The sequence below is a fragment of the Perissodus microlepis genome, chromosome 1 (assembly GCF_051167445.1).
Source record: "Perissodus microlepis isolate ML-2025 ecotype Zambia chromosome 1, ASM5116744v1, whole genome shotgun sequence".
Taxonomy (NCBI): Eukaryota; Metazoa; Chordata; class Actinopteri; order Cichliformes; family Cichlidae; genus Perissodus; species Perissodus microlepis.
The window spans coordinates 14,937,425-14,950,304 of NC_140461.1; the positions used below are offsets into that span (position 1 = coordinate 14,937,425).

The following is a 12,880-nucleotide window of genomic DNA, read 5'->3' on the forward strand; positions in this document are numbered from 1 at the left end:
CTTTATTAGGCCCACCTAATCAGCAAATCACATGGCTGCAGTTCAATGAATTTAGGCATGTTGACATGGTCAAGGTGATTGGGGAAATAATTATTTGATCCCCTGCTGAATTTGTAAGCTTGCTCACAAAGAATTGAACCCCCACCCCACATCACATATCTTGGCTAATCACACAAACAGGTGTCACCTTCTCACTGATGACGTTGTAGCCTGTTCCAGCCTCATTCACGTCTACAGTCCTGTCCCTCGACATCATCTGACAGCTCTTTAGTCTCACACATGGTGGTGGAGAAGTTGGACTGAAAGAAACTGATTTTGTAGACAGGTGTACTTAATCTATAAGAGCCAGAATTCTGGTTGTAGGAGTTTAAATACTTTAACTTGTGTAATGCGTTTTTTTTTCCTGGTATTTTGTTTTTTTAATCTGTTTCAATTAAAAAAAAATTATAGATTGCTCATTTCTCTGGAAGTGAGCAAACTTACAAATTCAGCAGGGGATCAAATAATTATATACCCCACTGTGAGTCTGAATGTGGGATGGTTGTTGGTGGCAGACTTGAATACAGAAATATTTCCCAGCACTTTGGCGAATCGAAGCTATGATGAATTAAGGGAGTTCTGAAGGCAAAGAGGGATCAGCCTGGTACTGACGAAGTAGCCGGCGAGCGCAAATAAATGTTTAGTACCAGACAAGACAAATGATGCCAAACGTTCACTAGAAAGAATAACACATACTGAGAGCTTTGAGGAGTTTTTTCTTCACTTTGTAAAGGATTCGGATCTGGAAGAGGGCCAGTGCAGGCTTGTTTGGACTTCTCTGAAAAAGATTTTTTCTTCTTGTTTCAGAGGATTTGGATGTGTTGAATGGAAGGAGCATGCTGTTGCTCCCTCCCCATCTTAGTCATTTTTTCCCCTTGTTTGAATAAAACATATTTTTGGCATGCTCAAACGGTAAAACGATAACAAAACGCTTAAAAACAACCATGAAAAATAACAAGGCGTCAGTGCAACAATGAAACATTTCTAACATAGAGTGACACAGTTTAGTCAGTACGTTTATGCTTTAATTTTTTTAAAATGAAGATCTGAGGTATCGCCTCACCTTTTTACTTTATAATGACTGTCTGAGTAGGATTAGCTAGAAAACAAAACATAACCAGCACCCATCTTTGACGAACCCAAAGACTTACTCATTTACTCTGTTTTTATTAGTAAATCTTTTACTCTTCCACGTATCTCTTAGGCTCCATCTCCTTGTTCTCTTGCTTTCTCAACACTTTCCTTCTGTTTTCTTTCTCCTCTTCTTAAGTGTCCTTGTGTGCTCTGGGTGATGTTGTGATACGCTGTCATTGCTGAGTGTAAAGTCACCCTCAAATTGAAATGCCCTCACTTCAACATTCAAATTGGATAGCATTGCTGGATCAGATAAGAGAGAGTGTGTTCAGCGTTCGCAGGTCACGGGCCTGTGAAGGAGGGGCGTTGGCTGCTTCTGCTGCTTTGAGTCAGCCTGACGACGGGTGCTGAATGAGAAATCAGATTCTCCTCCTGCTCTCCTCTTGGCTGCTGGACACTGAAACAATGTCTCTCAGAGTTTGGGTGGAGACGCATAGTTGGTTTGTGGGAAGATCGAAATTGGCTGCCTGAATTATTTTGGACAGGCAATCGGCTCCAACCTGTTTTTAAGTCGGAATCATACAGATGTGCGTATTTCATTGGGTTCCCTCGCTGTGGTTATTCAAACACAATAAGGTTAAGGATGTTCATGTTCTACTGGTAATAAAACAAACTATGCTGCTGTGTTACCGCGTTTTGAAAAAGGAAATGGTTTCGGTTGTGGGAACATGATGCGGAATACTCTCTGGATACATGAATGTGGTTTACAGTGACTGCAGTGCACATGCTCTGCAGCTGGTATGCATTTGTGTCGTGCCTTTTCCTAGAGTTCAGTCACAACTGCAAGCAATGAGAAAGTGAACTCCACAGATCCTGAAGGATCAAGAATAAAAGATAAATTTAACACACGTGTGCCTCAGACATGAATCGTTCCTGCCAGTTAAAGGGAACTACTACACTACTTTTACAGGACAGCAGGTCTCGGGAGCACTACTGCAAATGTACTACTACGTTAGCTACAAGTTTAAGAAGTTAAGAAGAAGACAGCTTACCAGAGCTCTGAAGCCCCATTCCCTTGTCTGCACAGGACAAATTAAGCGTTATTAGGACAACACAACCAATGGCTGTCAAGATGCATTGTGAGCAATAAACTGTATATAAAAGATAGAAAAAGCTGCCAAGCCTGACAAGTAAATGTGATTTTTTTTTCTAACAATGTGTGCTTGCAAAGATAAGAAGTCTACTTCTTGCATGATTTATTACCCTTGCAAACACTTTATTAACAAGTATGTCATCTCAATTGCTCGTATCAAACCTTAATTATGTATGATGTTTTTTTTTAATTATGGCCTCATTTTAATTAAATACAGACAGTAAGCCACAGCTTGCTTTTGGCTCCACTAATTTACAAGTCACTACTGTATAAGAGTGAGCATCCACAGTTTTTACAGTCAGATCCACTCCTCCTCCTGTGATGTGTGGTTTAAAAAACAAAAACAACAATATACTGAAAGCAGGACTCCACCCCCCAATAGCTGAGGCCACAGTGGCTACATCGAAAACTGATATATGGTGTGTGGTTTTAACAAGGAGAAACAGCATCTGGAATAAAAACAGATGTTTCTCAGCCTGTTGCATTGACTCTATTGAAGTTGTAGCACCTCAGAGGTTTGCTCTCTGAATGTCCCCATTTAGCCGTGTAACTGGGCCAGAGAGGTTGTGATATATGATTTGTGGGGAAGTTTCCTACCTGGTGGCAGTGTCTCCGGGCCGTGGGCTTTGTCGTCGGAGTTGTGACCTTTGGTCCTACCGGACAAGTCCCTGGACACCCAGTCATCCTGAAAACATTGAGAAAGGCGGTTAGTCACAGTTCTCACACTGTGAGCTTGGGTACAAACAGCAAACAAACCTGAAGCAAGGCAAACAGAAGTGAGTTGAGTGTATGAACATCTGATTTGTTTGTATTTGGAAGCGCTGTGAAGATTACACAGAGAAATGTGCAAGGAAAGACAAAATGGGACATCACAATGCAACGTAACATGCAGAATGGAAAGAGCTCATTTTAGCTTCACTAGTTCAAGTCTTGGACACCGCTTGAGTAGCTCTGCGTGAGTCCCAGCTCGTAAATGATCCCCATTTATCTTATACTGGACCTTGATGGACATTTTAGCTCCTCTATCTTTATAAGCCAACTTTGATCTGATTGGCTTTCCTTCAGAAAAAGGTTTAAACAGCAGGTGGGTGGCTGCGTGAGCAGAGCTGTACGCATGAGAGCACATTAAGGATATTCCCTCCCTTTGACATCAAACAGAGCAGTTTGAAACCGAGCGTTTAGACTTTTCTGGAGCCTGAAAAGCACCTCCAGTTTGAGCACTCCTTTTTTCAGTGAAACCTCATGAAATCAAATTCACTATTTAGATAACAGGATGTCCAGCAAACACGGCTCTACTGGTCAAAGATGTTGAACGGTCAAAGCACTTAAAAATCAATAAATTATCCAGTCAACGTGTGCTTTAGAAGGGTTTCATCATCAGTTAAAATACGCACACTCCCGTGCTCATCCACAGCCTGTCAGTTTCTCTCCGTTAGCCATTTAAAATCAATGCTGGCAGCGATTCAGAGGTCGACTCGTTCGTTATTTCACTCACTAATTTGGCTGTTCCTTTCATCCTCTTCTGTTTATGATTCCATAATTTCACTCATTCATTTTATCCCTGTAAGGTCATTTTCTGAGCCCTTCTGAGAAACACCGTCATCGTCTTGCCCACACCATTTGTACAAATGGACAGATGACCGAGCCACCCATCCATCCTCTTGTCCACATAAGTTACAATTAAAACCCACCGGATCGATACGCTGGCAGGGAACACAATTAGCAGCATTCACTCTGGGTCCAGGCTGCTGCCCTTGACTTCAGAAATACTCTTATTCAGCTTTCTTATTTGCTCTGTATCCCGCATTTCACCTTCAGCCTCTCCAAAATGTGTTATTGATCTGTTTTCTTTATGCCTTCAGGACAGGCAATAACGACGTGATGTCACAAACCACCGCAGACCGTACTCAGCTGTTAATTTCTACCTCTGACAGAAGGGCTAATAGGGATTTTCACAGCTTTTTATGCATTAATGTTAGCAAAAACAACTGCTGTTGTTTTCTGTGACTGTTGCCCATCATTTAACTGTATGCCAGATTTTTAAATCATCTGCTGTGGACAGAGTCTCAGTCTGTTCTGAAACCACAACCTTTTCTCAGTGACTGCAATAAGATTAGACCGTCCACTACCTGCAACAACTATATATAAAAAAAAATCCTACATAAAATCAATTTCTATAAGTGCTCAGGACAGATGAGTGTGCGCACAGTTAGAGAGTAATGTTCGGCGTAGGATAAAGACTAAAGCCGGCAGTGTACTTCCTGTGCAAACACGGTCTGACAGGTTCTGAGGAGTAAGAATAAAACATGGGGGCTGATTTTCTGGTAAAATAAAGCAACAAATTGGTGCAAGACTTCTTCCTGGTGAAGCAGTTTTCTGAAAAGGAAACAACTTGCAGACATTTTACAATCAACTCTTCAAATGCTGGCTGCATTATGAGCAAATAATAAGCCACCTTTCATTATAATAAGTGATTGAGAAGAGATCAAATTAAGATTATACTTGTTATAAAGGAACACACCCCCCCCTTCTTGAATTCTCATTAGTTTTGATGATCTGTATTCTTTGCAGTCGCTGATCATACTCATGTTTGCACAAGTCTTTCAAGTACGACCAAACACTTTAACGTGATTATAAGACAATTATTCATATCAGCCAAGGTGTCTCTTTGTCTCTGTCAAGACAAATTTGATCGCATCTGTCACATCTTCACTCTCTCCCAGCACGCCCACCCCCACCAGGAAACTGTCATCTGTTTCTTTATACGTCTGGATGCCTCCCAGTCCACCGCGCAGACCCACTACAGAAGCAGTTACATGCTGAAACGCTGCTGTGAAAAGGCCTCCATCTAAAGCATCTGTGCTTATGTGCAGCAGCATCGTGCACAACATCAAATGTGCAAAGCAGACCTAGGCCAGTGCACAAAGACACTGGATAACCAGGGGATCTAACCTAACACAGCTGATATAAACCTTACCAGAGGACTTTATATATCATGAATTGAAAAAAAAGAAAAGAAAAAAACTTCTAAATGAAGTCCTCATTTTTAGTAAACACTTCTCCTGGCCTTTACAATTTGTGGAGGTAAAGTGACCTACACCCCGTAGATTCTACTGATATTTAATTGCATCAGTAAAGCAGAAGGCCATTGTACAGTACACCATTAAACACTATGTCGTGCACTAGAGACATTTTTACACGTTTCTTTGCTACAGCAGGAAAAGTACAGGTGCTGATAATACTCAGTCTGTTAGAGTGATTAGTTCCAATTTTTTTCCTCATTAGTTTCCATTTTTAATTCATCTCAAGTTTTTTGTTTCAGTTCAATTTAACTCAATTCGCTTGCTTCAGTTTAGCTTTTAGTGTCTGGAAATATAGCTTTAGGTTTTATGAGTTTCTATGTTAGTCTTTTTTAACACTATACTGTGGGGTAGCGGGGTATTACAAAAGATCTTAGTCACATACAACATATACACCAAAGCCCCCGACTGGCTGCTGTGCTGACAAACCTGAGGAAAGTGAGAAAAACTAAAACTGAGGAGATCTATTTTCTTCTGCTTATCCAACTCTGGGTCATAGGGGCCGGAGCCTATCACAGCTGTCATGGGGTGAACACCCTGGATAGGGCTTACAGAGAGAGAGAGAGAGACAACCATTCAATTTAATGATTTAGAAGTGCCAGTTAACCTAAAATGCATGTTTTTTGACCTAAAGAGGGGAAGAGGGTACCGAGATTGAACCCACACAGGGACAGACTCCACAACGAGGCCAACTGTTTTTAGTTACATCTCTTCTTTTTTCAGCGATTCACTGTGTAAATGTCTTAACACTGACACAACAGGAAGTTTCGCCGGTCTGGCCCACTTACGGTCGAGGTGGGCTGTATGTGGCCTACGATGTAAAAGGAGTCCGACATCCCTGATCTATCAGGAGTGTAGCTTGGCTTATTTGAATAATGAAGGCGGTTCCTTGTTCCACACGGATATCTTCTCGCTCCAAATCTGTGACCCTGCAACCTCTTTAGCCATCTCACAACAGCAGGTCTGAACAAACTCAATCTCGCTCTCTCTTTCTTTGTCCCCAAAAGGATTCGTTTGTCTTTTTTTTTTTTTTTTTAAACAAAGAAGACAGTTGGAGATGGAGGTGAGCAAAAAGGCAAGAAATACTCTTAAAATAATAGCTGGAAGATGAAAGAGGAGTCAACCAGAGAAAAGGTAATTGGAGATAAAGTTGGGGGAAAATAAATCCCTGGTACATTTGAGCTACGTGCTTCCCGTGTAAACTTCTCTGTGACTTATGGGAAGTACTCTCCATCACAGATCACACCGAGATAGAAAACGTTAGGAGATAATGAGAACAATGCAGTGCTGTAAGGAGCCAGGCGTGTGATTTATCAACAAATGGTTACTATAAATATGACAAATCGCTGATTGAGACATGATTTAAACGAGTAAGTAGGGAGCAGATGTTGACGAGCTATTTTTATAGCTCACATCATATGAACGGCTTGAAAACCTCTTAGTGAAAGTGGCCTCAGCCCATCTTTGGCTCTCCTCAAAGCACAAAAAAATGACTGATTAGAATGATGTCCACTTAAAGAGAAATAAAATCAACCTCAGTGATGCACTGTGGGCTTTTGGAAACAGAGAAAGGCACGATGTTGAGCAACTGTTAACCCCTTGATGTCGGGTTCATGTGGTTTGTTCTGTTAATTGAATCTCAATGATTTTTCCACAGCATCAAACTAAGCTGCAACCTCTGGGGCTAAAAAATAAAGCAACACAAAGTGCTAAGAACTCCAGTTCCTCTAATAGCTTCACGAGGCAGGCTCCAAAAGCTAATTTCCCCTTCATAACAACTGTACAGGGGTGATTTTCTTTTCTGCCCCAGCAACACATTTGGATTTTGTTAAGGCTCACTACAATGTTTAACACTGACGCTTCACAGCATGAAGACTCCTCATGTGAACCCTGGCTAGAACCATTCTGTGCCTTCACTGGATTGCTCTCACCATCCATTCGAGCGAGTCTGACAAGGGTCAAACTGTGCTGGCTAGACGACTGGGTCAGAGCATCTCCAAAACTGTGGCTCTTGTGGAGTATTCCTGGTCTTTATGGTTAGTATCTAACAAAAGTGGTCCAAGGAAGGTGAACAGTGGTGAACCTGGTCATGAGCAGCCAAGGCTCATTGATGCACGTGATTGATGCACAAGGCTGACCCACGTAGTCCGATCCAACAGATGAGCTACTGTAGCTTAAACAGCCAAACAGGTTAATGCATATTCTGATTAAAAGTGTCAGAATAAACCGTGCATCATAGTTTGTTCCATGTGGGACTGCAAAGCTGCAGGCCAGTTAGGGTGCCCCATGAAGGTGCCAATAAGGGCCATGTGAACATCAGAACTGGACAACAGAGTGATGGAAAAAGACGGCCTAGTCTGATGAATCACGTTTTCTTTTAGATCACGTGGATGACCATCTGCGTTGTTTATCTGGGGAGAAGCTGGCATCCGGATGCACTATGAGTAGAAGGCAAGCAGGCGGAGGCAGCGTAATGCCTTGGGCAGTGTCCTGCCATCCATGTGGATATTAGTTTGACATGTACCACCTAAGCAGTGCTGCGATGCATGCACATCCTTAGATAGAAAGAGTACTCCCTCATGGCTGTGGCCTCTTTCAGCAGGATAATGCGACCTGCCACAAAGAAAAAATGTTTCAGGAATGATTTGAGGAGCACAGTAATAAGTTTGAGGTGCTGACCTGGGCTTCAAATCCTCTAGATTTCAATCCAATCGAGCATCTGTGGGATGTGTTAGACAAACAATTCCGATCCATGGAGCTCCCACCTAACAACTGATGAGCTTACAGAATCGGTTGGTGACATCTTGGTGGCAGATACCAAAGCACACCTTCAGGGGTCTAGTGGAATTCATGCGTCATTGGGTCAGAGGTGTTTGGGAGGAAAAGGTGGACCAACACAACATTTGGCAGGTGGTTAAAATGTTATGGCTGATCTGTATAAACTGGCCGTGGATTTTAATCAGATGAAGTGCTATGTGAGTCTGTGGGTAAATGTGGCTTGTAGTCTGTCAGCTTGTAGCAGTTCGAGGGGTCAATAAGATCAGGAAAAGTGCTATATAAACGCCAGGCCAGGCCTAAAATTAGGTGCTGCTTTGAGAGATGTGCTGACACAGGCAGCTGGTCCGGTAACTGTCTCCTTGGCCTCACCTCTGCTACCTGCAGTCACTGAACAGGACCTGTCGACTACGTTTGTCCTGTTGGCATCTCCTTTTTCATACAAGTATCGGACAAATAAGACAGCCTGCAGCGGGGGACGAACCAGTCCAAGACTTCTGTGCTTCAGTTTTGATGAGTGAAATTCTATTATTTTATTAGTAGAGTCTATTGCTAATCAACAATAAATAATACCAACATTAAGAATCCAAATCTGACATCCAAGGTGACATCACAGTGGCTACATCCAATTTTTATATGCAGGCTATGATTACAGATCATACTCTGTCATGGCTGCAATGTTTCATCAAATGGAAATATTGTTTGTGTGCAGAATCTTCCTCATTTCCTCAAAAGCTCAGATGATCTCCACTAGAATTTTAAAACAATGTTCAAGTGGCTTCAAGAGCCAGACCCTTTCTTGGCCGGGATCAATTTTCCAGTTGTTAATCCAAACTAAGTGAGCCCTGGCTGTAGATACACATTTACTGGACGGATGTGAGAAAGATATTAATCTTGTCATCTAGCTCATGAGAAGATAACAACAAACCTTATAAGTGGATTTCTATTTTTCATTTCTCGCTCTTTGGTCCCGGCCTGTGAGCAGCTCTCTTCCTGTCTGTCTTTCACTTTCTTTGTGTGTGTCTCTCACTTCATTTTTCTGTTTTGCATCGCGTCACTTGGGCAGCCGTTTGCTTATTCTGCCATCGGACAGATGGTCATGACACAGAGTCAAAAGAGGGACTTTATACACACAAGCAAACACACACACACAAAGGAATGAGTCATGGTGTAAAGCCAGCTTGTGTCCAGCTCTATATCTATCCACGACACTCCTGTCTCCTGAGACGGGATAATGTTACATTTATGTTTAAAACACCTTCTGCTTGTCATACTGTACTTTGTTGTTCTTCACAAAGCTGCTGCTAACATGTCTTTAAGCGTCTAAGAGGTTTAACCCATTTTTGTTTGGTTTTTCTGTTTTTCTTTTGCGGTGATTGGTTTGTTCTTTTTGCTTTAAGCCACCAAACAGCGTGCGTTTATCTCTGTACTTTGCTGGTGGTTTATAAAGAGCAGGATTAAGCATCTTACCACACACTGAGCAATATGGAAAACATATTGATTGAGAAAAGTCAGTGTGTGTGGGTTTTTTTCTTTATTTTTTATGTCAGGCTTTAACACAGAGAGACAGGCAGCTGGATGGGGCGGCGAGGAAATGACACCTGGCGGGATGTGAGCAGCATTTCACAACGTGACGAGAACACGCTGTATGTCAAAGCACTGAAGTCGGCAATATAATGAACACACACTGAGACTGTCAAAACCAATATCATGTTCGAAAACAGCAGTTTCTTTTCTTTGGTGTGAAGGGAATCGAGAGCGCTGCTTCTAAATAACCACAGGGTGTCAATCAACTCAAACATGTAGTCCTCTCACATTTTAACATCAAAATATAGCCAGACACCAACTTCAAGAAACAATATGACTTTATAAACGTTTTGTTACCTGCAGACTGAAGCATCTACCTGTGCACACCAGAGCCATCACACCTGCTTTTCTAATACTGGGATGGACTTTAAGCCTCCGTCAGATCAGGCCAACTGTGCATGTGTGTCTTAACAAGTGTCAGCTCATATTTACTATGTGGGGTTCTCAGAGCTTACATGCATTACTGTGTCAGTTTGGTTATCGTGCGCTCATCTGAAAGTCTGCGAGTGTGTATGTGAGTGTGTCATGCAGTCTTGGTGGAACCTCAGTCAGTATAATCCACAGTAATCTGATCACATCCACGGATAGATTAACTCGGAAAGCAGCCAAGAGGTCAACAACACACACACACGCGCGCACACACAGTACTCTCGCTGCGGTGAGACACATGAATGGCCGATATATCCAAATACATATTTACAGAAATCACTTCTTGTGAAGTTATCTGAAGAGTTCATGACTCTGGCTACAGTTGGGATCTATGGCCACAGCTGCACGCGACTATGAACTCGATAACCCCATGCACCCACGCGTTATTTCTGTGTTCTCAGTTCTCAACAGATGAATTCTGACACAGAATTTGCATGTCACACCCAGGTTTAGTTGCCATTATTGAAACAACTTTAGCTCCATTTGTGGGGTAAACATTTAGTCAATCTTTATATGTTCACTTTTATTCCTCCTTTGAAATAGAAGTCCCTCCAACGAGTTGTGATCTGCAAGGTCTCCAGTTGGGCGTGACCAAAAAGTCTCCAAGGTAAGGCTCCCAGGTTTTGTCTTGATTGGACTGCTTCACCACCTGAACTGGATGCTTTTGACACAAACGAGCAGGAGGTGTACTCCAAGCTCCCTGATGATGCTCAAGCTCCTCACTCAGTTTGTATGGAGGCTGTAAGCTACTAAGGTTGGTTCACTGGACAATTATGGAGTCCAACACTGGTTGTCTTTTGGGGTTGATTGAAATGGACCAGCTGTTAATTGGATGGGTGAATGGATGGATGGAGGTTTGCCGCCTTGATAATTTAAATCTGTAAACAGGTAAATTTTAAATCCAGTTGCCCATGCACACCTTGAACTGTAAACGCATGGTAATTGTTATCAGTTGGACTTGGCCATTTAGAAAATGCTCACATATCACCCAACCTTACCAGCTTCCCTACTAAGAAAATTCATTGTGGCTGTTTCTATCTGCAATCTTAGTCATTCGGCCGTTATCTGGAGCTCATGACCATGTGTGATAGTTTGAGCATGGCTTACAGCAGCATGTGCTGTTCCTGATTAAACAAAACGTCCTTCAACTGGACGACTGTGACAGGCTGCATCTGTCTTGCCGAAGTGTCCTTAAGCAGGATGCTGATCCTAATCAGCTCCAGGCAGGGCACTCAGCAGCTGAGCCTGACCTTTAACCTCCCTGAGGAGTGGAAGAAATATCACTTTAAGGGGCTCAAAGCAAAATCTAGATATCATGCAGCTCTGCCTGTCCCAGAGGGAATCAAACTAGTTTCCCTCAGTGTCTCTGAGCTGGTTTTTAAAGTGTGTCTTTACTTTTCCATTAGTTTAAATAAAATGCAGGCTGTCTAGTTAGATAAACATAAAAAAACAGAAGATTCGCACAAGTCACAACAGTCTCTGCCCATCTCACATCACAGCACATGGAAATTTCATCTTTTTAAACAAGTACCTCACATCACCCTGTGAATCATATTTCCTCCTCTCGTGCAACTCAAGTTAGATCTCCTACAAGCTGCTTCTAACTTACTGAGTTTAGACGAGGTTAGCATCCATGCACTGTGGCCTTAAGTATAGAGTATAACTGAACCGGACCACATATGAGACAAGAACACTTCTGGAAGAATCAGCTGCATAAAATGTTAATACGTCGCCAGACTTGAACTGGACATGAACTCCCAAATGTTTCGCGAAAGTCTCAGAGACACCGTTACATTATATGTGTAATTTCATGGTTACACTCTGTGGGTACTCCAGTAGATGATACTTCTCAGAAGGGTGAGAACAAATTTCAGTATATAAAAGATGGCCATCGCAATTCAGGGTCTGAAAAGCAAAGCCAGCTTTTAAGTGAAGCTTTAAACATGCATTCTTGCTCGTGACCAGCAGGGGGCAACTACTCTGCTTCCAGAAAGAAGCGTGATTGTATGTCTATGAGAAAATGACCCAACTTCTGTCTTAAAGTAACAAGCAAGTAAACACTGTCCTGATAAATGTATGCTTTCGGTCGTTAATTTTAAGCTTGATTTATCACAGCATGCTGTTTATTTTATAAATTACTGTCCCATTTACAGCACAATAGATGATAAACAGGAAATGCTTGATGGTGAGCCTGCCTTGTTACTGAGCTGGCTACGGCGTAAGCATGCGGTGTCCCTTTTCTCAGTAAGATTGTGGTAGCAGGGTCTGATTTTGGCTCAGCTGCAGTGCAGGGGGTGAAGCTGAGGGTTCAGGGGGCAGTGCCAGGAGAGATTGGCTGCCACAGCTGTCAGTCATCATCTAATGATGTCTCTCCTATTTATGCAATAACATACTGGGACCAAAATGTGTGTGTGCGTGTTTAGTAGGGGACGGGGGTGTAAACCTGGACTGGCAGCAGCTGATGAACCGAGCTGACTGAGCACAGTGTGAAACACACAAATTTCCAGTATCCAGGTGAATCCACCTGGATACTGATGTGGCCTTTTCTGTCACACAACCCCCGGCATGTCCTCCGTCACTACATCATCCTATTTTCCTCCAGCTCGGCATTTATATCCAACATCCTTTGTCCACTGTTTCCAACTATCCCTCCTCTGCACATGTCCAAGCTGTCCCTCTGATAAACTCCTTTCTAATACTGACCACCCTGGGCACAAATCTGCTACCTCCAGCTCCACCTCCT

General features: G+C 42.5%; 1 protein-coding gene across 2 annotated transcripts in view; it reads right to left on the reverse strand.

The window, feature by feature from the left end:
- galnt2 (UDP-N-acetyl-alpha-D-galactosamine:polypeptide N-acetylgalactosaminyltransferase 2) overlaps nt 1-12,880 on the reverse strand; it is a 77,331-nt gene that overhangs the window by 28,262 nt on the left and 36,189 nt on the right. Inside the window, exon 2 of one of the 2 annotated variants that reach the window (XM_084931405.1) lies at nt 2,864-2,951. In XM_084931405.1, the coding sequence (XP_084787531.1) occupies nt 2,864-2,951 (88 nt within the window). Of the gene's footprint in view, nt 1-2,165; nt 2,835-2,863; nt 2,952-12,880 lie in introns of those variants that run through there. The other variant, XM_084931413.1, reaches the window with a different exon arrangement.